Source organism: Wolffia australiana, chromosome 5 (genome assembly GCF_029677425.1).
Source record: "Wolffia australiana isolate 7733 chromosome 5, ASM2967742v1".
Taxonomy (NCBI): Eukaryota; Viridiplantae; Streptophyta; class Magnoliopsida; order Alismatales; family Araceae; genus Wolffia; species Wolffia australiana.
In genome coordinates, this window is record NC_135839.1 from 2273512 (window position 1) to 2299440 (window position 25929).

General features: G+C 39.5%; 1 protein-coding gene across 1 annotated transcript; it reads right to left on the minus strand.

Moving 5' to 3' along the window:
• Positions 1-612: 612 nt before the first annotated feature.
• Positions 613-20248, minus strand: LOC144702874 (MAP3K epsilon protein kinase 1-like). Its single transcript, XM_078574874.1, has 25 exons — positions 20032-20248; positions 19191-19565; positions 18965-19099; positions 18516-18536; positions 17503-17576; positions 17313-17403; positions 17152-17235; positions 16252-16353; positions 13737-13868; positions 11831-11902; positions 11516-11619; positions 10488-10584; positions 10018-10398; positions 8993-9316; positions 7627-7671; positions 7055-7234; positions 6870-6953; positions 6706-6797; positions 6536-6619; positions 5286-5863; positions 4229-4617; positions 4020-4154; positions 2094-2500; positions 986-1100; positions 613-906 (listed from the first exon to the last, which is right to left on the minus strand). Exons 2-25 carry the CDS (start codon positions 19251-19253, stop codon positions 730-732), a joined length of 3966 nt encoding a protein of 1321 aa, XP_078431000.1. The 5' UTR covers positions 19254-19565; positions 20032-20248; the 3' UTR covers positions 613-729.
• Between the last annotated feature and the right edge of the window lie 5681 nt (positions 20249-25929).

Here is a 25929-nt window from a genome sequence, read left to right on the forward strand (position 1 = left end):
AGTTTTCGTCCGTGGGACGAAAAAAACGTCCGTCCGGAGGTCTCGGACGATGGACAGATGGATGTGGACAAAAGACCGCTAAATTCACATCCAACGGTTGAGATCTCGCCACGTGGCCTTGCTATGACAATTTGCATCAAGGTCCCTGTAATTTTTCGCGCATGCAAACTGACGCCCCTCAGAATTAATTGTACATAAGTCCATCTGCATTCTCTCTCCTCCATATTTCTCTTTAAAAACTTAGAAAAATCTATATTAATATATTAAAAATGCAAAATGGGTTTTTTTTCGTCCGGGACGAATTTCGGGATGAAAATTCGTCCCGGGAGGACTTGATGGGACGAAAAACCGTCCCGGTATGATTGGATGGGACAGTTTTTTATCGTTGGATGAAAAATGGTCCCGTCCTTCGTCCCTGAACTTACTCTGGATGTCAGACGAAACGAAATTCGTCCCGTCCCGTCCGTCGTCCACAGCCGGGACGATCTGGAACTATACTGCCAACTGAAGGGGGAAGAGTAAGGTAAAAAAAAAAGAGAAAGAAATATGCATAATGGGAAGAAGCGAAGGATTTAATCCACATATTTTCCGGGGAATCTTAATTTCTTGAGCTCGTCAGCAATCAAATTCATCAATTATATCGGAAAAATGATATACCGGCAAACGAATATGAGCAGAAAATGAAGTGGCAAATGAGGTCCTATTTACAGTCTTACTTGGAGTGGAGATCTACAAAACCGTGTTGATGTGGAGGGCTTTGAGCAGCGCAGTGGCCATCTGCTTGACGAGGACTTGGCCGCCGGATCGCTGCCCGTCCCGCCGCTCTTCTATTAGATTTTGCAGTTTCTGGGGGAGATCGTTCTCCACAATCAGCTGCTTCGGCCGGGGATGGTGCTCGTAGATTGCCTAAGAGCAATCAAATGTTAAACGAAAAGAAATTCATTTTTATTATTATAAAATTATAGAGAGGGATTTATTTTTTTACCTTGATTAGCTTGAGTAGGTTGAGGCGGGCAATGGCGTCCTGGTGGTCTAGCCGGGTGATGAGCAGCGTCGTCAATCCACTCACCGCTAGAGTTGTGTTTATGCGGGATGATTTTCTTCACAATGCAAAAGAGAAATCAGAATTGGGGAATGATCGTAATAATGATATAAATAGGAGACAAATCAGGGTCAGAATCATAAGAAAATGAGATAAAAGAGTTTTACGTGCTGCTTTCTAGGAAAACAACAACCGACCCAGAAATCAGAATAGTATTTAAAAGAATAAAAAGGGAAAAAATTAGTTAATAAACACACGACCGAGATAAAAAAAAAAGGCGGTTGCACACGCAATGGTCTTCGTGAAAGCTGAAACCAAAGTAGAGTTCGATTGAGAATCAGAATCAGAAGAATAATAGGTAGATTAATACCGAGTGAATGACACGGAAGAAGAAGTAGAAGTACAAATAAATAAATAAGAAATGAAGGGAAAATAATGATTAATATACAAAAACATGATATGTATGCATATTTTCACATATTAATCACATCCGGGAGATCACCGAGCTTGAGTGACCTTCCCATCTTTCTCTCAAAAAAATAAAAAATAAACACTTGATCAAAATAACGAATAAAGAATAAAAAGTAAAGAAAAAATAAAAAACCAGAAGAAAAAGAAAGGTAAAAAGAATAAAAAAGAAATAACTTAAAATGAGAAGAGGATGAAGAAGAATAAACAGAAATTCAGATATAAATATCAACAGCCAGAATAAAAAAAAGAAAGGAGGACTCATGATAAAACGGGGAGAAGAAAAAAGAAAGAAAGATTAAATAAAAGAATCACGTTTAAAGCTAAAACGAGAAGAAGAAAGTCAAAGAAAAAATAATGAAATAAGTAACTAACCGATAAGAAAAAATAAAGGCAAACTGAAATAAATAAATATAGGAAAAAAAGAAATAAAATACATCAAAACAACAAGAACATGAAAACGAAGAAATATCAATGAGAAATTGAACAAAGCGACAAATACGAAAAAACGAAAAAAGAATTAAAAGCTATAGAAATAAATCAAAAAACAAGGAGAAGGAGATGCAGCAGGGGAGAGCCATACGTGATGATCTTCAAGAAGGGTTCGAGGATGTGGATGAAAGACTGCTCGGGACAGGTCTGGAAGAACTTGACAAGCCTCTGGACAGCGTCCTTCTTGAGCAGCGCTTGCTCCACCTTCCGATGATCGTTATCATGGGCCAAGCAGACGGCGAGCGAGTCCAACGCCGTCACGGCCCAGACCTCGTCCTCGAGAAGGGTAAGATAAATCTCCAGTCCCCCGTGTGCACGCAGCTGTTCCCTCGAGTTGCGGGACGCATGCGCCATGTCAAACAGCAGAGGCAATGCAAACTGCCGCAGCGGTGATCCAGACATTATGAAGTTGAGAAGGTGGGGCACGAGCCCGTTCTCTGCTGCCTGTTCCTGCCTCCGCTTGTTTATCTTGCAAAGGTTGAACAGCGCGTGGAGAACCTACGCCCCAATGAAAAATCGATATAGACTTAAGAGGATGGAAGAATCAAACAATAAAAACGAATAAATAAATAAACGATAAGAAGAAAATATTTGTTGTATCGGTTAGAAAAAATGTATAATTTTTGGAGTTAAAGAATGTCTTAAGACGAACTCAGCAGGATTAAGACGCAGACATGAAAAAAGAGAAAAAAAATATTAAAATAAATGAAGAAATAAATAAAAGCAGGTCGAGAGTTGGTACAAGAATGCTTGTTTTTGGAGTTTAATAACGTCTTCAAACCAATGCAATAGGAAAATACATTTCTGGGAGGGGTTTAAGGTTTAGTGTTCTTAAAACCAGGCATTTAGGATTAGTAAAACATGCAAAGAGGGCGAAGATATTTCAACCAGGGTTTGTGATTTAGAGATTTGCACTTTAGAGGCTACATCAAGTTTCAGCGATCTTCTGATCAGATTTAGAAAAGGATCCAAGAAGGTTCAGAGATTTTTACTCTGGGTTTGGAGGATTTATGGTTTAGAGATTTTTAATTCTGAAAAATATATATTTCAAAAAAAAAATTGAAATAGAAAAAACAATCGAGGGAATCTTTCTTTCATAAAGTTCACAGAGTTTCTGGGATCTTCTGTACATAATAGGAAGAATAGACAAGGAGGGTGCGGTGATATAAATTCCGGGATCGAAAAGGTTTCATTTTGTAACGAAAGAAGCCCACGAAACAAGTCATCTAGAGATTCCGGGTTGTAGTGTTCGGGATCGGGAAATGATTTAAGGACATTAACCAGTTATTGACGGATTGTTTGCTGCTATAAAGATTTTACTGTTTTAACAGTAAAAAGGATCAGGGAATATATAGTTAAGAGGCTTTATTCTGAGAAAATAAAAAAGATCACGGAATATATAACTCAGAGGGGTTTAAGACAAAGAGCCTCCGGTATCTAGCATTAAGGGTTCAAGGAGGATTCAGGAATATGGTTATAAGATTTTGCTATGCGATTGAGGGAGGAATAGTGCTCTCGAGTTTTACTTCGTTAATATGAGCGTTTAAGACATTTCCGGGTTCTAACATTCAGAGTTATTCAAAAAAAAAAAACATTCAGAACTAGAAAAAATTTCAAAGAGAACGCAGCATTTTGGCACTGGGATTAATGGAGGGTTTCAAGTTAAGAGCAGTATCTAGCCAAAGAGGAACACTTCAAGGAATAGAGCAGAAGCACTAAAAATTAAGAGTATAAAAAAGTCGGCTAAAAATTTGAGAGCCCTTCTGAGAGTAAAGCTAAAATATTGAAGGAGAGTTTTAGGATTGGAGAGTTTTGAGTAAAGAGATTGTATTCTGGAATATTGAGTAAAGAGATTGTATTCTGGAATAATGGCTAAATAAGGGATTGGAAGTTGAGATCAATAAAGTTTATCCTCGGATGTCAGTAGTAGATACTGAGTTCATTAAATAGGTGCTAAAATACAATGATCAAGGTATCAACCAAGAAGAAATAGATAGAATCCCACAGACTAACTCACCTCATTGTGAACTTGGAAAGCAAGAAGAGATTCGTGAAGCTCTAGGTTTGGAATTAAATGCCTGATGGCATCTGCGCGTTGCAGGCTCTCCAAGCAGTTTGGGTCCGCCGACAAAAAATTGATGCACTTTAAGATCTACGATCATGTGCAAAAAAACCACATTAAATTATTTATCGGTGAGAAAGAGAAAAGTAATAAACCCCACAAACCTTCAAAAGAATGGGAGGCTCGATCTTGTAGAACATCTGGAACAGCCGAGCAAGCAAGCTCTGGCTGCACATTATCACCTTCACTGCAGTGTCCGCCTGGGAGAATTCCAGCAGAAGGTCCGCCACCTTCTCTAGATACTCCCTAGCAACATCGGCACTAGACGATGAAACCATCTGGGCAAGCAAGCCCGAGGAGGTTGCACTGCCTGGACGCGCATTTAAAACTCCAGATCCCGATAATACCCCCGATGTCGTCTGAGAGACCCCTCCCGAAGAAGAAGCAACCGCATCATTGCCGGAGGGAATCTTCAAAGTTGCCGTCCTACTTGGCATGACTTTCTGCTGTACGCCCTCCTGGTTAGAGCTTTCCCTTCCCCGTCTGGAAACCTCTGCAAAGAAAAAAAATTTATGAAAGTCCACCACTGATGTCATCCAAGCTATTTGCAAATGACTGATGATAATAAGTGGTCGTCCTCCTCTTGGTTTTAGAGGGAAAAACTATAGTACGTAAAATAAATTTGTCCTCCAGTCATGTTGTGCATCAAGGATATGAAGGACAAAGATGGCTCAACCTCACCAGCCCTGCCAAGTGGAAGGACAATCATCTTGTTATCATCATCCAGGTAAAAACAAAGGATGAGATGTCATTGTCTGCTCTGTCCTTGAGTCCAAGAACACTAGCAAAAAGAGTACAGGATGTCTCAACAGCATTCATGTGTGACATTGATGCTTGTTGACGTTTAGCCGATGACAGCATCAACGTTGTTGTCACCATCCACTGTTCGTACTAAATAAAATTTCCGTCATCGTCAACTAGGCCAGAAGACGTTGATGATAGATTTTTAACTAAACTTTTGTAGTTGACATCTGACACTGACAGACATTGTTGACCATCAGTGACAGCCGTCATCATCATAGTAAATGGCAATGTCAATGTCAACATCATCATCAACCCCTGTAATATTTGTCAGCATTGTCCTTGACAAAAGTAAATGACAAAAACAACGATGTCGACAAGTTCTGAACCCTACTAGAAAAGGGTTTGATTGAGACTCACCAGCAAATTCAGCCATGAGAAAATCAAGCTCCCCATTGGTCTTCTTCTCCACAGATGAATGCAACAGCGGGAGAATGCTCTCATGCCTTTCTAGCCCAGATATATGGCGCACATACTCGAGCTGCCCGGAAACATGTCGGGAAGGGGGTTCCTTTTCCAGCAAGCTGAGAAGCGGCCTGACAGTCTCTTGTTCCAGCAACTTGGGGCCCTTGTCGATAGAGCTTCTATTGCCGGAATAAGAAGCCTGCGTCTGCCTTGGGGGGGCAGTCTCTGCCGGTGTCTCAGAGAATTTGGCCGAAAGGGTGGGTTCTAAGCTGACTAGACTCGCCTTCTTTTCGGACTCTTCAATGAGGCTTTTCATCTCGATGTCCGATGTCTGTGTTGATCCAACCATTGGATGAGACCCACTCGATGAAACATAGGCCAGACGTGTGGCTTCATTTAGGCTGTGAAGAGTGTTGACCAGCCGGATGAGGATACCGTTTTTTGCGGCAATGTGACAGAAGTCGTTTCTCGGCATTGAGTGCTGAAATTTGAAGATTTGCCACATCCCATCGATAGCCATGTGCACCATTTCCCTTCACACACAAAAATAAAAAATATAGATGATAAGAAAAAAAAACAAAAAACTGAGACGTTTGGTGCAGCAAGATGGAGAGAGAGAGAGAGAGCAACACTCATCAAAGAGAAATTATGACTGTGGAAGTAACCTTGATGGGTTTAGATTCTTTGGCTCTATGAGAATGCCAAGAGACTGGAGAAATGGGTCTGGTTCTCCAATCTGACTGGCTGGATGATTGGTTCATTTTCTTGAGAATTAAATTTGTTCCACTAAGGAGATCAATTCTGTGAATACCATGGAGACGAAGACAATTTTCTGTGGGGTACAGCACTTGTCAATGCCAACTTCCTTGACACTGTTAATGAATTTTGACAATGGAAACTGTTGACGGTTGACGTTGACTATGACAGTTCATGTCGCCATCCACCAATGCCAGCTGTCAACTTAGTACATTTATATTTCAAAAATCGTCAGCCGCATCAGCGTTGGCACTGTCATCAACTATAACTGGCTTAGTTAGTTATGATGATGACGTTAACATCCCTCGCATTAATTACATCATCAGCAAATTGTCAATCATCTGTCCCCATAGTCTCAATCTCCATGTGTCAACGTCCTTGGGATGTGGCTGACTTAATTCTTGGGACAGAGATACAGATAGAGAGAGTAGTAAAGGATGTGTACCGACCTGTACTTGGCATAATCTGCTTCTAGAAACCCAACCAGGATGGGTATTCCGCGACAAGATATGAACATTTGGAGAGTTGATGAGCTGAAATTTAAACAAGAGAAAAATTGTTTACAAAGTGCTTGAAAGACTCCACACTGAAAGAATTAAGGATTCGGCATTCCAAAAACCTTGATTCACACAGCTGCTGAAAGAAGAATGCAGCCTGCATGCGAACTTCTCGGGGTTGATCCGACATTGCAAACCCCATCACAATGGGAATCTACCAGAATGATAAAAAATGGACAGTGAGTATCCAAAACTATCAACTGTTTAGATTAATCCAAATGCTTACAAGGCCAACGAGACATGCATTTTCTTGGAATGTAACATTGTCCTTGATTAGTTGGTTGATAACTTGGAGGACGTGACATATCACCTAGAGTTTCATAAAAAGAAAATTAAAAATCGAGTTTGCATCGATGACATAATAGAAACAAGGCATTACAAGCATTAACTAACATGGGTTAAAGAGCATACCCGGCTCTTGGGCACTTCCAGCAACTCTATCAATGGTAGAAAACCATGCTGCGAAAGGAATATTTGCTTTTGCTCTGGGCGCTGATTCAGAATGGAGGTAAGCTTCTGGCAGGAGGACATAATCACATCCTCTGGTAGGTCAGACTTCAATGATGCGACAATTTTGCTGAACTCTATAGCCTGGCAGTATCGTTGTCAAAAAACATGTTAATCAAAGAAAAACTAGAAAATTAGATGACTAAGGTTACGAATTGAAATTTCAAAATCATGCGTCCCCACTAATGGAATGACTACTGCACTATTCATTACTGCTTAGCAAACACCATTAATAAAAATATATAGCTCTAAACCAGGCCTTGCCTTCTTACATCGTTGAAACGACTCTCTGTGGCAACTAGAAATGTGAATAAGGGGAAAACATTGTACTTTACACGGCAACGTTATGTGATAAATCGGTACTTCAATTAGACGTAAAAGTTGTGGTGAAGAAGCCAAAATAGGCATTACTTTGGCATTCCCCAAAAGATGTAATAAACAGCTAATAAGGCCATTTCTTTATGCTTCGAGAGTACCTGTAGAGGAAACAAGTTGTTCCCTGGCAAGTTTTCTTCAAATACCTGTAAATAAGATTGAAAACACAGCATGTTAAAGCCGTTTTCTTGAAAAATAAAGCTTTGAAAGCTGGTTAAATCTTGAAGTAAGAACAGTGAGGACGAGATTTCTGAGACAAAAAAAGCACATTTTTTGAAGTAAGGTTAGGATCCCCACCACCTGCCAGGGGTATTTCTGGCATTTTCCTTCAGAGTAGTTCCTTTGATTAGGAGTAACCCTCCCCTAAGGAGGACAGAAAAGAATCTTGTTGTGGAATTGGATGGGAGATCCTCCCGGTGGGATACGGGCTCCGATCCAAACCTTTTATTGGATTTCTTCTAACTTTCTTTCCATATCCCTCAGTCACTACCCTTACAATATCATTCTCGATGGAGCCCCACAGGTGGTCTCTATAAGAGTGTGTTCCCAAAATAAAACCATGCTTCGTTTAAATAACCCCCATAACTGAAAGTTGTTGAATTTGTGTAAGATAATAATAGTGTTTTACATGGAGCATAGTATACGAGAAAAAGATTCCTGGAGAATGTGATAGAGACCTTGGATAGGTCTCCATCAAGAATGATCTCAGATGGGTAGAGAGAGTCAGAAGAAAGGATAGAAAGATAATAATTAACCTAGCCAATTCAACAACTTTTTGTCTGCCCTTCTTAGGTGAGGGCTACATCTATTTTTAAGGACATACTAATTCAAATATATGACTAAAATACCCTTGACAGGGGTTGGTGTTCCTAAGGGAATGTCATCATTTCAGGGGCAACCCAGACACAAAAGTGCAGAGTTTTTATGATTTCTCAAAGGCATCCAACCTAATTACGAAAGCAGAAAGCAGAATACCGTAAGAACTGACAGAGGGTTCACCAAGTCCCAAAAACGTTGATATAAGACATAGATTTTGACATTGGTTGACAGTTTGCCAATGACAGCATCAGTGTTAATTGGCTGCAATATCGTTTGTTATTGTCAAACGTCCATTAACAGAGTCCTGTCAACATCATTTTCATTGTGAACTAGGCTGGTTGACGTCAAAGATGATGCTGAAGTCGAAGGGATTGACGATTCATTAACTAAACTTTAACTAAGTTGACGTCCGATGTTGATGGATGGTATCAAGCGTCTGTGATACCCCCAGAAATATAGACCGTCAATGGTAACCTGGGAACACCATCGTCTCGCCATCCATCCTAAACATCAATATCATTGGGCATCAAACACAAACTGACAGTCATAGTCGATAAGTTCTAGGCTACTTTCGTAAATTGCATATTCCATTTATCATAAGAATAGTCTAACTTTCATGTGCGGAATTATGGCAGTAAAATATCTCACCGAGCTGTCCAAATCAATGACATCTTCTCTCAATGCTCCCATCATCAGCTGTAAAAGCGCTCCACTATTTCCATCTACAGTTTCATCCATTTTCTTTTGTGATATTCTAGCTCTCAGGGTTGATGCCAAATCATGGTTAACCTCCACAGCGCTCGAGTTGCCCTGATCACGATGTAATGATGAGGTGGACATCGTGGCTTCTGCAGCTCGGTCTTCATGTGCAGCGTCAAACTTCTGAAACAAATCTTCAAGAGAAGCATCTCCAGGTGTATCACTGAATCTTCTGAGCTCATCGCTCCCAGAGACAACTGATGGTTTGGTGACCTAAAAATCAGCCACGGAGAAGCTATGAGAACCCTGTCTGCATAAAACGTGACTAAATTATGATGTATGGAGACGACAGAACTCAAGAAAAAAAAGCAGCTTAGGCTTAAGTTAAAATTATTGGAAGCACCTTACTGTAATAAGAGTAAAAAAAAGACACTCTTCAGAAGAACAAAACACGGAATAAAATACCTTCACTAGAGCGGGTATAATGAAAACTGATTTTTTTAAAAAAATTATAATGAAAACTGATAGATGTGATAGTACTCTCGGGTATTAATAACACTGCATAAACAATGCGGCAGTTGTTGTAATAGGGTTCGATTGCGGTTGATAGGATGGACATTCTATCATAATCTGACTTCTCGCCAACCACATCTATAAATGGCTGAATATCTGAACAGATTATTGACTTGTTGAGTTTTCAACATTATTTCTCTCCTCCATCGCTATCTCTTTCACTATATCTATCTTTATCCCTGAATTCGTAGCTACTGAGTTCTGCAAGAAGAATCACATTTTTCTCCACAAAAAGCATCTGAAAGTAGGGTACGTCAATATTTGAACAGTGTTCAACTCGTCCTAATGAAACCAGTCTCATTGAATTTTACTCAAGGACAAAACCTATCAGCCAGGGAGAAAAAAAATGTTGTAAACCGGTAATCAACATTTTTTAAATTAGGAAGGGGCAAGTAGTTGACCTTTTGGGAACGTACTTTCTGGACCCCGGTTCCAAAGGCAAATAAATTGATTTCATTAAGATCGGTCTTTCCTTTCTCATCTTCTAAGGCAGCACAGTGAGTTTCATCCAAATGCAACTCACTATTATCGATAGAAATCTCATGTTGAGTTTTGTTTGACAGATCGACAGTTTCCCCAGATGATATCCGAAGTGAGCCAGATGTGGTATTTGGTACTTCATGGAAAGCGAGGGTTAAATCCTGATTAGAGAGCGTATCATCTTTCCGATTATTCATTTCAAAAGAGAATGGCCTCATCGAGCTGGCAATATCTGAATCACTTATCCGATCAGCTTCATTGGTTTCAGCGGTTCCCAGAGAAACATCTTTCCTCGACTCTTCCTGCAGGAAAAATGTACGGGCAAAGAATAAAAAGTCAGCAACATTTGAAAAATAAAACAGTAGAAACTGCAAACGCATGATTAACTCACTCTTTCAAGTTGAAAAGAAGGATCTTGTGTTTTATCTTCAGAGCGTACTTCAACCCTGGATACACTTTCCTCAGCTTCCCTCGTGTCCTCAGTAACTCTGAAACAGGCCAGAAGCATTTAATAATGATAAAGCTTATAAATATGCTAAATCAATAACCGCAACAATGGCTAAAAATATGTTCAATATTCATATGAAGGTATTTTTACTCTGGACAGTGTACCAGAATTTTTTTTAGTAACACACACGGGATCCTGTATAAAGGATATCTATGGATGTTCCGATTGATACTAGAATGAACTGGGAGAGAAAATGAGTTGAACGAAAATGAGCGTAAAAAATTAGACCAATTAGACAAGGATGTGAGCATCCAACTCAAAACTTTATCCAAACCCCTTATAAAAGTTTATCTAAATTTTAATATTTGACAATTGAATTCCATGTGGTCCAAGATAAAGAGGAAATCATTTCTTGGGCTACACTGGATCTAGTTTTCGAACATAGAGTTTGAATGAAACATCTAATTTCACACGAGTGCCTCCTTAATACTAACCTTAGTTTATAAATAGAGGATGGAATCCTGCATTGCTTTGAAACCCTAGTTTTTCATTTTTAACTGTCATAATGGACGAAAGCCCCCCTCATTTCCTTCTGAAAATCTCTTCAGGGCATTCATAGGTGTTATTACTGACAAGGGATGCCATACTGATGCAGAACATACATCGAGATGTTTTCTCATATAAGCAACCATAGTGTCAAATCATCTAACATTTGATCTACACTTGTTCAGAAGTCAAACCCAAATTTATTTTCTCGATTTCCCCTCTCTTCTCCCTTTACCGTTTCTTTTCTTGCAAATTATGGCTTACATTATCAAGTTAAGTCCATAAGCGCAAAATGACACACATGACTCAAAGCACCGATGAAATAGCAATCAGTCGATCAAACGGCTCATTTGGAAGGTATCCACACGAGTAAAGAATCCCTTCGCTCAGGTGACAAATAAATGTGAGCCTAAAAGAAGTTATACCTCAGCCTTGAACTTCTACGAAGAGAGGACTGAAAAGCACGTCTAGTATTTTGAATCCAGGGGTGAGACAATAATGTCTTTGCATCCGGCCGCTGCATAGCATCCTGCAAATGTTCCTCATAATTCATTGTTTGAAAAGTAACTTAAAGAGTGGTTTGAAAGAAAACGAAAAACTTTCAAAAATGCTATTAGTGCAAATATAAGGAACGGAAATATCAGTAACATATCAGCAAGAAAAAGGATACGGTAAAATCAATATATGATAAAGAAAATTCGGATATATTTTCCTTAGCTAAACAGCAATCGATTCAATACCTTCTTGAAACACTGAAGCAGAAAATCAGTGATCGCAGGGGATAGGCCATCAGGTAATGGAGGGTGTTTATCCTGAAGGTAATAAACACAGAAACAAAAAATTGAGACATGAAGAAATAGGAAATTGGCGATAATAATATTGAGAAAAAAGTATGAGCACATATTTCTTCTACTACATATCATTTTGTGGGCCTACGACTCATTCACTTTATTTCTTTCATTTCTTTTTTGCTTGTAACTGGCCCTTCCCCACAAGGGGATGTTCATGATTTGTCTTTCTTTTAGGAATAATAGTTCATTGTCAGTCAACGCTAAAGTTGGGACCCATTCCAGGACCTATCATATAAACAAGAGAAGGAGACGTCAACCACCACATGCGATGGAGTTTGGTGGGAAGTGGGGGCCATAAGGTCAGAGTGAAGGGGTTCAAGGGGAACGACTTTTTAAAGATCTGTTGCTGCAGTTGGGGTTGGTAGACAAGAGATATCCTCTCGAGAATAGTGGAGAAAGCGTCGATCATACACCTGCTATAACTACCAGTTCTATTCTTCCATTTATCCACCCTCCGTTTTTTTTTCAAAAGATATTTCCTCTTGTCATTACCTTTTCAAGAGTTGTTCACCGTTCTCCCGAGATTCTGGTGACATTTGGGACTCTTCTCGAACTGTTTTGAGGAGACATTTTTCTACATTTTTATTTGAATTACAGATACATTCTGACAGTTTATCATTTTCAAAGAGATCTCTGCTAACAATGAGAATACCCATCAGTTTATACGCGGATTTGCCAAAAAAACAGGATAAAGATTCCAATTCCCTTCTACCCAGTTTGGAAATGAGATTCCTATTTCACATTTCGGATCAAGGTCATTTTTTTATCTTTTCAAAGAACTTAACGCCCAATCACTGAGTACACTGAACAGTATTTATGGATTATAACAAAGAGAAAGCATTACATGGTCTAAGGTTTCTTTCAATACTTCGTACAAGGTTTTGGCTAGAAACAAAACATTTAATTCAAACTCCAGACTACATTTATTAAGTTTCTACAGTGAGAAGGAGAATGAAAGAAGACAGGATAGTGAATGTGATGTGGCTCCGGGAAAACTCCCTCCACCTTAGCACACATTCAGTGTCAAACTCTAATAATTCGCAGTCATCTAATCTACCCAATAAATGAGCAAACTAACTCTAACACAATTAAAAAGTCCCAAAAAAATAACAAATGCAAATCCCCCTCATTTCTGATAGGATCCTGGAGAGGATCCTAAACCTATCTACGGGTAGTTTCGTCATTTGGCCCACAGGGGCATTTTAGTCACTTGCTATTATGTATTTCCCTTTAAATAGGGATGCCCTCCCTTTAGGAGGGCAGCCAAGAAAGAAGGAGAATAATGAAGTAGTGCCTTGTCTCCCCCTCTCTAAGTCCAGGTCTGGTATCCCCTCTCCCTTCACGATTCCCGTCCCCCGAGATCGCCTCTTCCTCACCGCATCTCCAGGCGGCTCGTCCCCGGCCGATCCCTATCCCCTCCGCTCGGCCTCCTCCCGATCATTCCTGTTTCACCTCTCTATCCCGGGAACTTCTACCCTACCTCGTCTTCCAACCTCCTCCCGATACGAACCAAGTCTGAGGTTCGTATCAATTTCTTCAAGGATGAAAGGAAACACATATCAATATGCCTTATCACCAGGTGAAATTCCCATCATTTCTGGCCCATATTAGAACAAGGTATTGCATGACTAAGCATCATTTCCCCTCATAGTACCTATTTAATATGCAACATGCAAAAGTCTAGCTGGAACAGAAAATTACTGGAATTCTTGAAAAACAAAAACAGTTAACTACAGGAAATAAAGATAATCATCCCCAAAAAATAGCCATACAAAGACATCGAATTGGAAATTACCTGGACGATACGAAAAAGTGCAGGCATCGGCTGGAGATCATAATATGGGGGAACACATGTAAGAAGTTCGATCACAGTGCATCCGACACTCCAAATATCAGATGCTGCGCAGACCCCAGCCATTTCAATGACCTGAATTAAACACCATGGATGATTTTTCAATGCAAGAAAATTATGACAGTAGAACACAGCAACAAAGTCCCGCCCCCAGCTTTGTTATTATTTGACTCAATCTATCCACTTTGCAAAATGAATTTTTCTGAAGAAAAGTTTGCAAAATGATCCGCCAGAAAAACAGTTAACTAGATAGATAAACGCAGAGATAACAAGAAAGTGATATTTGGAAAGCCCATAGCACTTTTTGAATATATTCAAAAGTAAAAAAACTAAGCTTGATGATGTGCATTACTCAAATTACCTGTCAGCCTGAGATATTTATGTCCTTTTTCTTTGGCTCTATTATGAGCAAATTATTTTGAGTCTTGTTTCCTCATGTTTTATAACAACACCCTTATGAGACCCACTAATTAAAAGAGATATTGATGTTGGACCTAAAAGCCTCTGCCCACTGGGACCTACCCTAACTTCCTTGGGTCCGCATCTGCAGTGGATTGGTGCGGACTGATCAAGATTTGAGCAAAACAACCGAGGGTCTTTGTTTGTTGTACCTCTCTCCCTCTCTCATCTTCTCTCACACACAAGTTGTAAATGGATTGCCTGCTATAAGTCCCCCACATTCCCTTCAAACATTATATATGCAAGTATGCCACGTTTCTTTTTTTTTTTTTTTGAACTATAAGAAGGGATGAACACCCGACGAAATCGGTGAGCCTCCCATCAGGACCTTACAGGCCCTTTACTCTCTTTTCAGTCATCTTCAAAACCTCCCTTCACCTCCCATCGCTCGCGAGGACCATGCTGCCTGAAGTCCTTCTGCTTCATGTATAGCTCCATCTGTAGAAGCCCTTCTTCCTCTCCCTGAAGTCCATCTGCTTCATGTATAGCTCCATCGGTAGAAGCCTTTCTTCCTCTGAACAACACCTCATTCTATGCAACCAGATGGCCCACAACACCGCGAGTGCTCGGCCCCCCTCCTTGTTTCCTCTTCCTTCGTAATTCTGTGCCGAATCCCAAAAAGCCTGTTCAGATGTCACCTTCACCCTTGAGAGTAACTGGCTGGCCCAAACCGTGCGAGCGAGCATTCAAAGAAAAAATGGTTGCAATCTTCTTCCCCATTCAAACACAGCACGCATCGCGACGAAGTATCTGGGTATAACTTTTTGCAAAAGACTCTTGTAATTAATCTTTTCCTTGCTAGCAGCCACCGAAAAAACCTCACCTTTAATGGGATTTTTTGGCGTCATATGAACCTGCATGCGCTGACTAATGCCATGTCTTCCTCTTGCCCCTCTCTGATCATCCATAAGCCTTCTGGACCGAGAAGGGGCCATTTGTCCATGCCCAACTGTCTCGTTCTCCATCTTCTGGTCGTAACTGAAGTAGGGATTGCTGCATATCTATGAACTCCGACACACGCTGGTCGGAAAAGGCCCCATGTATGATCGAGTTCCATGCGCCCTCCCAGCAGTCACAGACATGGGCATTTTGATCCTGGGCAAGTGCATACAGTTGAGGGAATACCTCACTAAGGATGCCATGTGGCGACCATGCATCTCTCCAATATTGGAATGTCGTCCCATTCCCTAACTTGGCCGAGAAAAAACCTTGCACTCTAGGAAAGACCTGTCTCAGCCCTTGCCAGAATGGCGATGCTCCATGATACATATCTGCCTTTCTATCCCAATTCGGTCCCTTACAATAGATGTCGTGCAATAAATTGATGACCAAATCCTCCCGTGGATTCACAATTCTCTCCACCCATTTGGTTAGTAATGCCGTGTTCAGTATGCGACGTTTCTATAAGTGGCCCACAGATCCCAATCGCATTTAGACAGGCTTATGTGGAATATGCCCACACGGGAATATCCCACCAAAGTGAGTATCTACATACCCCATTTGTTAAGTGATTTATTTCCCTGCACCCCCAGCCCACTACAACTTCGTGATTGCCCTACTCAAGGGAGGGCTGCGAACTAAAAAGAAACTACTTTAAAGCCAAATGATAAAAACACATCTATCAATGGTTGGGGATCATATCAGCCCCAAACCAACGTTAAACACCTAGGAAATAGAGAACACCAAGGGCTATCAAAGGTTCTCGAGGAGAGTTTCCAGGAGATGAAGGGTAGCCTGTTGAACATAACCCCAGGGAACTTGGAGTGGGAGATTTGGATATTTCAAGCGAGTTTGAAAGCCATTATATGTAAGCATCACATATGGTCTTGTCTACATTATGGCATTGTCTAGTTGCACGGGAAACAGATAATTTTATAACAAAAAATTATGTAAACTAATGAAAAATAACTGGAGAATGAGATAGCTTATTCAAGGGGAAAAAGCCTCAAAAGATCAAAAGAGGATAAAATGAATCGGAACAAAGATCATGAAATCTTACTTCAGGGGCCATCCAGTAAGGTGTTCCAACCACAGAATGGGTGTTGAGGTCAGCCTCGTTTAGTTTTGTGGCCACCCCAAAATCAGCAAGCTTGACAAGACCCTGTGAGTTTTGCACGTGGTCAAATAATATTACGTCGAATAAGTAGACAAACCAAAAATGAGAGAAAAAGAAGCTGTTAATCAACCCCGACAAAGATACATCACGTGTTGCCCATTCCAACACATGTGATGTATCTCTGGCAAAGGCACCATAAAATAATTCAGCTCTACAATATTCCAGAGTTGAACTAAACTTTGGACGAGTCATACATAAAGTTGTGACTCATGCTTGTTATCTTCTGATCGCAATGTCTAACATATTGAATAGCACAAATTAACTACCATCCTCCTTTACTTGCAATATAAATATTTGTAGACTGTTGGATGAACGGAGGAGAAAGGTGGAGGCATGGCGACGGCAGGAGCTAGTCACTAGGGAGCTCAAATGTAATCCCTAGAAAGTGCTCACATTTTACTCCAGTCTATCTTCCTTTAAATAAGCAGAGAGAGACAATTTTACATAAAACGGCTAACTTAAGTAGGGAATGAATCTTTTGCGCTTGCAGTCTGACAGAAATTTAGCGATCCTACTTCCCTACTTTATGTACTAATTAAATTCCAATAATGCAGGTTAAAATAAAAATGGAAGAGTTTCCCCTATTCTCTTTCGCACATTATTTTCCAGAAGATAAAACAGAAAAGATGGGACAGCTGGATAGAAACACGAAGAAATAAGACCAGCAGCATTAATAAAATAAGAAGAAAAAAATTCTTCAAAAATAAATCAAGAAGAAAAAAAGCGGACGTTAAAGGCAAAATTTAAAAAAAGCATCAGTAGATGTCAATGAACAAATATTACCTCCTTGGTTGTTAAAATGTTTGCACCCTTTATGTCACGATGTATCACACCTTGCTCATGCAAATAAACCAATCCTTCCAACACCTGATGATGATACAAAGATGCTACGGTATTGGATTTCAACAACAGCATAAAGATAAAAGCAACTAAAGATCAGGCACCTGAGAGATATAAACTGCCACTAGGGACTCAGGAAAAGGTCCAAACTTGTTTGGTTTGATAATAGTTGCAAGAGAACCATTCTCTACGTATCTGTAAATCATTAAAATTCAAGTATTCAACATTCAATTGCAAACTAGAGATTACAGGGCAACTAAGAAACCCTCAATGCAATCGAAACAAAACACTCACTCAAGAATGATGTGAAGATGAGTCTTTGTCTTTGAAGATCCTAAGTACTTCACAATGTTTTTATGATTCAAATTCTGAAAATCACAAATCAGTAGTTCAGGAAAGCGCAGTAGTGAGAAACACTGTAAGGTTGATCAACTTCTAAGTAGAATTTATTATGATACCAAACATTTGTCAATAACGATTTAGCACTAAAAATGCCTTAACCAAGATAAACCGATTCCGATCGCATTGAAATCTATCACTATTCGAAAGCATTCCTCATGCAAATAGCCATGACATTTTTTTAAAGAATAACCATGACATATTTATGATTTAGGGGCAGAAAAGGCCAACATGTAACAATCATTCTTGATTTGGGAATTATTTTGATGCAAAATATTTTCCCCAGATGCTGTCCATTCATAATGTGTTTGGACGTAGCTCAATTATGGGACGGGTATGATACAAGCCGATAATCAAATGAACATTCATAATAAGAGCGTGAGGAACGATCATTGTTTGAACTGTGTCCACCAGACTATGAACTAGTCCACTATTCTTGTCTTTTAACTATTAACAATAAGATCCGATAATGAGACCAGAAATTGGTTTCTCCTCAACATTGCTGCTATAATCAAGTGTCGTTCTTCTCTCAATCATGTCATTGCCATAACATCCTGGAAATCCAGGATATTTTTGAATTTTTTGGTGTGACCTGTCTTTTCTCATGGCTTTAACATTAAACGATCCAGCATGAACTGAAATTCCGTACAGATAGGTTGCATGGGATGAGTCAGAACAAGAATACTAAAACCGAATCAGAGGGGATTCAGAAAAAACGAAAAAAAACTTATACCACTTGAGACAGATTCATCTGAAACATAGAGCACTAGGAAAAGAAACATCCATAAATTCAAACTAATTTGAGGCTCATAAACTACAAAAGAATGAAATTTCACCAAAAATAGGTTGACATGATTGAATATGTTTTCATTAAAGGAATAAAATTGGAGTATGCTGAGCAGATGTACCTTTAGTAGATCAATCTCTTGCTGAGCAGTAAATATCAGTGACGCATCGAGTGAACGTCATAAACCAAAGAGCGTAGATGCGTCAGAAAAAGGAAAATTCAGAGCTTAAAGACACGTGAGAAAAAACCAGTACGTTGCAGCAGCACTGACATGAAAGTATCTTTAAAAAAAGTAATATGGAATCCAGGAGATCAGAGAACAATCATCTCAATTTTCCATACACTAGAAAGGCCAATCTTGGACCCGAGAATCCAAATAAGTTACTGACAAGCAGCTCAAATTCTAAGACAGCTACATACTAGATCATTAAAAAGCCTAAAGAAACCAGACGGCCAGGAGTCGGATGAGAAGTGTACAAACAATAACACAAAAAAGAATCGCAATGTTTCTTAATTAAAATGCGCAAGTTTACGTTGGCAACACGTAAAGGGGAACTCCGGATAGCTCACCGTGATGATATTGAGATCTTCTTGAGGAATATTCTCAAGCGAAACCTGCTTGATCGCCACAAAATCGCCATTTTCCAAGTCCAATCCCTTGTATACTCGCCCATACGCACCCTTCCCGATTTCATCCCCAAGCATCTGACAGAAAAAACCACCGCAAAACCTCAATCAGGCTCCCAAACTGCTTCCAAGAACAACGAAAACACAGAATCACATCCATCCAACTCACGTATTTGTTATCCAGTGTCTTGGACTTGCGGAAATGCGACGCGGTTGCCGCCTGCCGAGACATTTCTCCGCAGTTTCAATCTCTCCACCGCAAAATCCTCACAATTGGAGGCTCATTTTCCTTGTACGCATCATTGAGACCATGCCAGAGAATGAAATATGGCTTCAAACACGCTAAACGCAACCTCGATCGACCTCAGCGCCAATTTTTCGAACTCCAAGACAATCACAAACCTCAATCAGGCCGATAAACCGTCTCAAATCAACAAGAAGACATCCAGAGCCTCGGATTAGCACAAATGCGACGCGGTTTCCGCCGCTTCACCGCAAATTTCCTATAATTGAAGGCTCATTTCCCTCTCAAAGACGCGATCACCTGCACGGATCAAAGACACCGAGCTAGGGCTTCAAAACAGGCCGAAAGCAACCTCGATTGACCTCAACGCCAATGCACAGAACTCCAAGACAATCCGAAAAATCCGAAAAATCACAAACCTCAATCACGCCAACAAATCGCTTCCAAAAAAACAACGAAGACACTAAATCACGTCAAACTCACGCAATTTTCATCCAGCGTCTTGGATTTGCATAATGCGAAGCGGTTTCCGCCACTCCACCGCAAATTTCAACAATTCAAAGCTCATTTCCCTCGCAATTCCGCCATCACCAGCACGGATCAAAGACACCGAGCTAGGGATTCAAAACAGACCGAAAGCAACCTCGCTCGACCTCAACGCCAATGCATAAAACTCCAAAACAATCACAAATCCGTCTCGCAAAAAATCAGGCCGACAAACCGCTTCCAAACAAACTACGAAGACACTAAATCACACCAAACTCACATAATTTTCATCCAGCGTCTCGGATTTGCACAAATGCGAAGCGGTTTCCGCCACTCCACAGCAAACTTCCAACAATTCAAAGCTCATTTCCCTCGCGAATCCGCCATCGCCAGCTCGGATCAAAGATTCTTCGATCGAACTCAGTACCAATTTATAGAACTCCGAGAGAATCGCAGATCTTCCTCTTCGCCGTCGTCTTCGTCTTGCTTAAACTATTTATCAGAACGAGGAGAGGTCGATGAGAGTAAGTTAGTTTGGTATGAAGCAGGCGCGCGCTACGCACGGAAAATACCGGAATTGCCGTACAAGTGGTTTGAATCTTTGTGTCTGTATCTCTCTGCGACGCATGTACCCCGTGAAAATCATTTTTACGGGTTTTATTGTGGGCCCGCCTTGCCCTCCCTTCCACGCTGTCTTACTCTGCTGTACCGCATTTTCAGTGGAAAAGGCGGCGATTGGATGGGCCCCACCTCTTATTTACCAGAAGAATTAGTAATTTAGCAACTGATATTCGTTAATGTAGCAACTAATATTAGATTTATCTGTAACATAGCAACTGATATTCGATATCGTCATCCGTCTCGGACTCAGCATTCGACAGCGTCTTTGATAACATGCATCTTGTGATTTAAGAATCATCTTGCGGTTTATGTGGGGTTTAAAAAACTTGCACTTTTCAAAGATTTGATTTGCGCAAAAATTTTTAAATAGTTTTCAAATTGTTTTCAGTTCTAGTTGTTTTCCTCTTCATTCTACTCTATGCAAGTTATAGCCACCATCACATATGAGCATTACATTAAAAGAATTACATTAAAAGAATGATATAGTATGAACATATAAGCATGATGTTGAAAACATAGAGCATTACATTAAAAGAATACGTGGGAAGAGCAAACTTAAGTGCATGTAAGGATGTTTTAGGGTTGATGGAACTATGGATCTAAGCATTCCTCTGGAGAACAACGGAGTCCAAATAGGAGTTTCCTTAAGTTCATACTATATCATTTTCAAACTTTCTATATTTCTCATACACTTGTTGTTCTATTAGGAGCATAGGTTGATCACTGCTTGCACTAAAATCCTTCCATTTATATAACAACTTGTAGCATCTATCATCCTTTCTGGAACTTAGTATTTGTAGATAGAGTGAAGCCCCTTGAGCTATAGAGGGATACAAAAACCTCTTTGGGAGGAATAAGCTGCCTATCAACTAAGGATGGCAGGATTAGATGGGTACCATTTTGAGTGAGTTTGTAAGTTTGTGTGTTTATAAGTTTCATAGAAGCCTTATTTGGATATCGTAACTTTTTTTCTTAATTAACCTGCATATGTACTTCCTATATGTAGAGTAAAAAGGATGTTTCGTCTTAGTGGTGGACTAAAGTATTCACAAGAGGAATGCCTCAGACCAAAAATATCCAATACACTATTTACTCTTTAACAACACTTAAGGTAGGTTTTTTATTTAGAATTCTATCAACGCGCAGCCCATGGATTTTCAAGGTCCCTTGCTGATCCTATTATACATTTTATGTATTTCTTTTGCTAAGGGACGAGTAATGATTCAAGTTGTGGGGTATGATAACAGGCATCGCATGTGTTCATCTATATCACCATTCACTACTTTTAATGCCTAAATTCTCGTGATTATGATGTATATTATCTTCAGTTTATGATATTTTTCACCATTACCATATCATTCTACTAAGACATATTTTTACCTTAAGTGAAAGTTAATTAAATTTTTTATTCATGTTTAACCTTTCTCAAGGGCAACAAAATTAAAATTAATCACAATTATTGATTTCAATTATTTCAGGGCTTAATTGGATGAAAAAGGGAGCAAGAGACAAAGGCAAAGATTAGAAGAATCAAAGTTGTCCTAGTTTGATTATTTAAGTCAAACTAGTGATTCTGTAAACTAATCTTGTTTTCTAATTATTTATTTCAAGTGCCATGGGTTTAAATAAGAAAAAAATTAGAAACCAATGGAGAAAGTTTGATTAAAAGCCTTCTAGATTAATAGATAGGGAAGGTAAGGGAAATGAACAGTGTTTGTCGTCGAACGAACACGGAAAAATTCTTGTTCGTGATCATGTTCGCGTTCAGTTCGTTCGGGTTCATACGCGAACGAACACGAACGCTACGCTTTTATAAAATGGTAAAAAATGTATGATCAGAGAGATAGAGATAGAGAGAGAGAGAGAGAGGGAGAAAGGGGGATGGGAGCACGGGAGAGGGGGTGGGCAGCAAGGGAGAGGGGGGGGGGAGTGAGAGAGAGATAGAGAGAAATGAGAGAGGGAGCAAGGGGGGGGAGAGCATAGGAGAGGGGGTGGGGAGAGAGAGAGAGAGAGAGAGAGAGAGAGACCGGAGGCAGGGGAGAGGTGGTGGAAAGAGAGAGAGAGAGAGGTGGAGGCCGGAGGGGGGCAGGGGGAAGAGAGAGGGGCAGGGAGAGAGAGAGAGGGGGGGTGGAGAGAGAGGGAGAGGGGCACAGCCGCACACAGTAAGGCACAAGAGAGGGGGGTGGGAAGAGGGAGAGAGGTTCGGGGAGGGAGGGAGGGAGGGAGAGGGGTCACTCTCTCTCTTAGTGAAAAATAATAATAATTTATATTTAAAACAACATTACTTCGGGAATGCCACCTATTCGCGAACGGTTCATCTGTTCACAAACCGTTTGTGAACATGTTCGTATCCCATTTGAACTGTCTGTGTTCGTGTTTGTTCGCATGTTTGCTAACAAACAAAACATTTTTTCCCAACCCTTTTAATAGATATGAATTATCTAAGCTATATTATTTATTTCAGAATTTTAATGATTTTTTAGGGGCCTAAAATGCAGCAAGTAATAGGCACATGCCCACCATAGCAATTGACATGTATGTGCCAACGTGAAAGGTGTTCCAACCAGTCATTACAACTAAATGGGACCAACACATTTCCCACATGGCATAGTGTGGCCCGTAGGATCCCAAGAGGATTGATTTCATACCATTCGGTAACAACATTTATATTCTTCTATGAATTTAAATATTTCCATATGGGATTTACTAATCTGAAGTTCTGTGTAGATACATGTGGAAGACGTGAGTCATTGGATGAAGACCTAACGACCAAGACTTGGACCCCACGATGTGCTAGACTGGGCCTCTCCTATAATGCCTTCTGAAATCATCTCGACCGCCCAATTTAATCGAAAACATTGGACTGCTGATATCTCTCATGTTCATATGAATCTAGTTAAGTTTTTGTTCTTTCACAACATAGATATCACAAAATCCTTAATTCCTCGAGTTTGTGGTCGTGTTTATGTCGTCAATAGTAGATTGAGTTGCATTAGTGACTTGGTGACACTCGGATTAATGCAAAAATCTTGTCAATCCATAAAAATAAGAGGGAGACATCACATCAGAATCACATTGGACTGACTCCAAAAGGGGAACATGAGGTATTTAATGAGCGTTGCACTTGGTTTAAGTACTTTGCTTATGGCCTAAATTGGTTGAACTTGATTTAACCGTTGTTTATTTTCATTTAGAATGTTATAAAAATTCATTTATATTATTAAAAAAATAGAGATTTTGATTGAACCCTAACCGTTTTTCCTTAAGTTTGCCACAAATTTTTGTGCCAACTATGTTGATATTTTTCTCACTTGTTACTTCCTCAAATCTTGTGAAATTCGTGAAAGTTTAAGTTTTTAGTCTTATTTCCATTAATATATAATAATATAAATTCTTTTATTATTTGGTCACTAACATACTCATTAGACCATTATATCCTCCTGCAAGTTGCGATTTTTCAGCTTTGAATTGCAAGATCCATGTATTGGTACTCAAATCTTAAAATTGCATCATTTTTTTATATTTGGAATCCTCTCTTCATCAAATTAAATCCATATTTTTATCCTCAAATTATGGGATCAGTTTCTTGATTTTGAACAGATTTTATTAATTCGGTCATTTTAAAGAGTTGACTTTGAAATTTTGATGTCAATTTTATCGTGTTTCAAAATTTTCCCATTTTTATTTGAAAATTATCCTTTATCTTATTAAAACATAAATTGCATACAATTATATTAACATTTATCTCTCTATCTGGTTTGACTTGATCCATTTTGATCTAGTTTGACTGAGTCAACCATTTTAAAAAGACCTCTAGCTATGTGTGAATTCGACCCATATCATCATAATTGTGTTTAAACATCAGAGTGAGTTCATAAATTTACTTTTTGATTGATGAATTGTGTGTTAAAATGACTACAAGATTTGTTCCCATCTCACTTCATGTTTAAAAGACAATATGAGATAATTTTTTTGAATATGAGACGATATCTTAAAAACATTTTTTATTGATATTATGATAAGATGAAGTAGAATTATAGAATTAAAATTAACTTTATGATTTTAATGATTTTAGGTTAGGAATTAGAAATATAAAGTTTTTATTTGTATAAGGTTTTATGATTTCAAGTTATAAATTCAGATTTGTAATCTTTACTACTCTCATTTCTCAAAGTGACATTCCCACTTCTGATTTATGTTGTAAAAATCAGGGTTCATATATTGTGACCTGGAAAAGTCAAACATAATATAAGGCTTTTGATAGAAATATATGTGGCCGGCAAGCTAATCACACATTCCACATCTCGTTCAATGTTCATTAATACAACATATTCATTATAGTGCACATGTGATGCTTTTAATGAAGTCCATGAATACATGATCGGACATAGTGAATTATGATGAGATCGTAATACGGAGATCACTAGTCTTTAAGCATGTGTTATAAATATTCCTATTCAAAGGATACGCAAGAAGGACACCGAAGTGTCTGGATAGAATAACAATATCTAGCCTCACTCATATGATGAGTATGGCCGGTCCCATAGCCATTGGTGTGGAGACACTAAGGATAGATCGTGGGTGCTCTTTAGTGGAAAGATTTCACTGAATTGATCCGTACGAATCCTTGAATGGTATTATACCGAACTGTCAATCAGGTCGATTCACGTGGCAGTTGTGTAAGTAGTCCCTAGGCCTGAGACACCGAAGACGTCTTGTGGGAGGACGATTGTTCTTTAACTATGGCCAACGAGTTTCTAATCATGGGATTCTACACGGTCTTAGTTTGGGTACATCAAGAAGTTCACGAAGACGATTGAGTGGTCAAGATGGGATCGTCCACCATTGGTATAAGAGGTGATAGCTCAAAGAAGACGATGCGATGAAGTTCTTGGCCGAGGTAGTGAAATATCAGAGAATAGTTCTTCGATGATTTTTGAATGCATTAGTACTAACTCAGATGATCGATTAGGGTTTGATAGTTGACCATACCGTAAGTCGTCCAAGGAGCACCAAGTGGATGAGGGACTATACATACATGATAGCCGATGACGAACATATACCAAGAAGTGAGTCGATACACACTTCTTAGTATCTTTTAGAACATGAGGTGTAGCTTGGCACCCCATGTGTTGGAGAATCGACCTATCGATTGAGTTAAATCAATCTGCCATTAATTAATCTATATGATGATATAGTTAATTAATTTGGAAGTCCAATAAAGGTTACTGGGCCATTGGAGTCGTTAAGTAGACTGATACATGGGCCTAGAGGGTCACACGCAAATAGTCTTTTGGAAGTCGGAATATATACTTAAGTTTTGGGGGTTTTTATAAAAATAGGGGAAGGCCTTGAACAAAATTCACTCAGGTCAGAAATTTTCAGGGGCCGTTCTCCTTATTCTCCCTTCTCCTCACAGTCCCTCTCCACTCCCGATACGATCTAGACGACGTAACGACGACAACAGAGAAAGAACGAGGCTCATCAACGAGGAGGAAATTTGATGTGTAGAGGATCACGTGGATATGTCTAGAGGCTGCACACTTGAGCAGCTCGA

Coding starts and splice junctions, on each gene's coding strand:
- LOC144702874 (XM_078574874.1), bottom strand. CDS start 19,253: ATGTCTCGGCAGGCGGCAACCGCGTCGCATTTCCGCAAGTCCAAGACA. Junction 11,620..11,830: donor TGCTTCAGTGTTTCAAGAAG/GTATTGAATCGA, acceptor GAACATTTGCAG/GATGCTATGCAGCGGCCGGA. Junction 9,317..10,017: donor AGAAAGTACGTTCCCAAAAG/GTCAACTACTTG, acceptor GCTGATTTTTAG/GTCACCAAACCATCAGTTGT.